This window comes from Mus pahari, chromosome 18, assembly GCF_900095145.1.
Source record: "Mus pahari chromosome 18, PAHARI_EIJ_v1.1, whole genome shotgun sequence".
Taxonomy (NCBI): domain Eukaryota; kingdom Metazoa; phylum Chordata; class Mammalia; order Rodentia; family Muridae; genus Mus; species Mus pahari.
Window position 1 is genome coordinate 13,773,074 of NC_034607.1, and position 1,568 is coordinate 13,774,641.

Genomic DNA, 1,568 nt, shown 5'->3' on the forward strand with positions numbered 1-1,568 from the left:
CACACACACACACACACACACACACACACACACACACACACACACACACACACGCAGGGCTTTAGGGCTGTTCTGTGCATACCTGCCTGTGCTGGAACTCACTTTATAGACCAGGCTGGCCTCTTAACTCACAGAGATGTGCCTGCCTCTGCCTCTGCCTCTGCTGGCTGAACCCCCTCATGTTTACCATCTTCCCTGGACCTTCGTCACCCTCACCCAATAGGTGTCGCTAGTCAGGGTCACAGAGAGATCACCCTAGATGAGTGCAGAAGCTCACTGACTTTACAGCTAGGTTACAAAATCAACTTTTGGGTTTTCTTTTTCTTGTTGTTTTTTGTTTTATTTCTTTTTCTTTTTTTTTGAGACAGGGTTTCTCTGTGTAGCTTTGACTCTGTAGATCATGCTGGCCTTGAACTCACAGCGATCCGGCTACCTCTACCTTCCAAGTGGTGGGATTAAAGGTTGGGTCACCACTGCCCAGTGCTGCCCTGTGCCCCCCTTTTTTAGAAGATAAACTGAAAATAAGAGTCTCACCACTCAGTTTGGATTCCAGATGTATTACAGTTCCTGATGGCAGCAAATGCGTCCTGGCTCATCTTGTGAGCGTCATAGAGAGGGAGGGCACAGCACCGCCGCAGGCTGCTGAGACGCCTGTCTCCCTGAAAACGAATACTGACGACCAGCTGAGTGGCCACTCGGTCATTCTGTGGAGAGAGAGGGGTTGAGGCCAGAAGGAGTTACTAAGAGCATGCTCAGGGTAATAGAATGATTTGGAAAGTCAATTAAAAAGCTAGGCATGGTGTTGAACTCCTTTTATCCCAGCACTAAGGAGGTGGAGACACATGGATCTCTAGGAATTTAGTCATCCTGGTCTACATACCAGGTTCCAGGTAAGTCAGGGTTGCATAGTAAGATCGTATCTTAAAAAAAAAAATTACTGAACAAAAAGGGAAGCTATTTATTCTAGTATAAAATAAATAAATAAATAAGGGCTGGTGAGATGGCTCAGGTGGTAAGAGCACCCGACTGTTCTTCTGAAGGTCATGAGTTCAAATCCCAGCAACCACATGGTGGCTCACAACCATCCATAACGAGATCTGACGCCTTCTTCTGGAGTGTCTGAAGACAGCTACAGTGTACCTACATATAATAAATAAATAAAAATCTTTAAAATCAATCAATCAATAAATAAAATATATATAAAATACATACAAGCATAAGACAATGAATGGGTCCAGTATTGTAAGGGGTAGAGCCTAGACTATAGTAAAAATTCCCGAATGAAAACCTGCCTACAGGCCAGGCAGTGGTGACATATACCTCTAATTCCAACAATCAGAAGGCAGAGGCAGGGCAGATTTATGTGGGTTCAAAGCCTAGTCTACAGAGCCAAGGCTACACAGAGAAACCTTGTCAAAAACCAAAACCAAAACCAACCAAACAAAAAAACCCCAAAAACGTGACTACAGGATATCACACAAAGAAAGTTTATGCTACTTCTAGTTATAAGAAGCATATATGAGATCATGGATTTGATTCCCAGCATTGAAAAAAAAAAAAAAAAAAAA

General features: G+C 43.3%; 1 protein-coding gene across 2 annotated transcripts in view; it reads right to left on the reverse strand.

Annotated features, from left to right (window-relative positions):
• The window catches only part of Polh (DNA polymerase eta), a 33,692-nt gene that overhangs the window by 6,283 nt on the left and 25,841 nt on the right, over window positions 1–1,568 (reverse strand). For both annotated transcript variants that reach the window (XM_021218060.2, XM_029531340.1), the window contains one exon: window positions 535–704. In XM_021218060.2, the coding sequence (XP_021073719.1) occupies window positions 535–704 (170 nt within the window). The remainder of the gene's footprint in view (window positions 1–534; window positions 705–1,568) is intronic.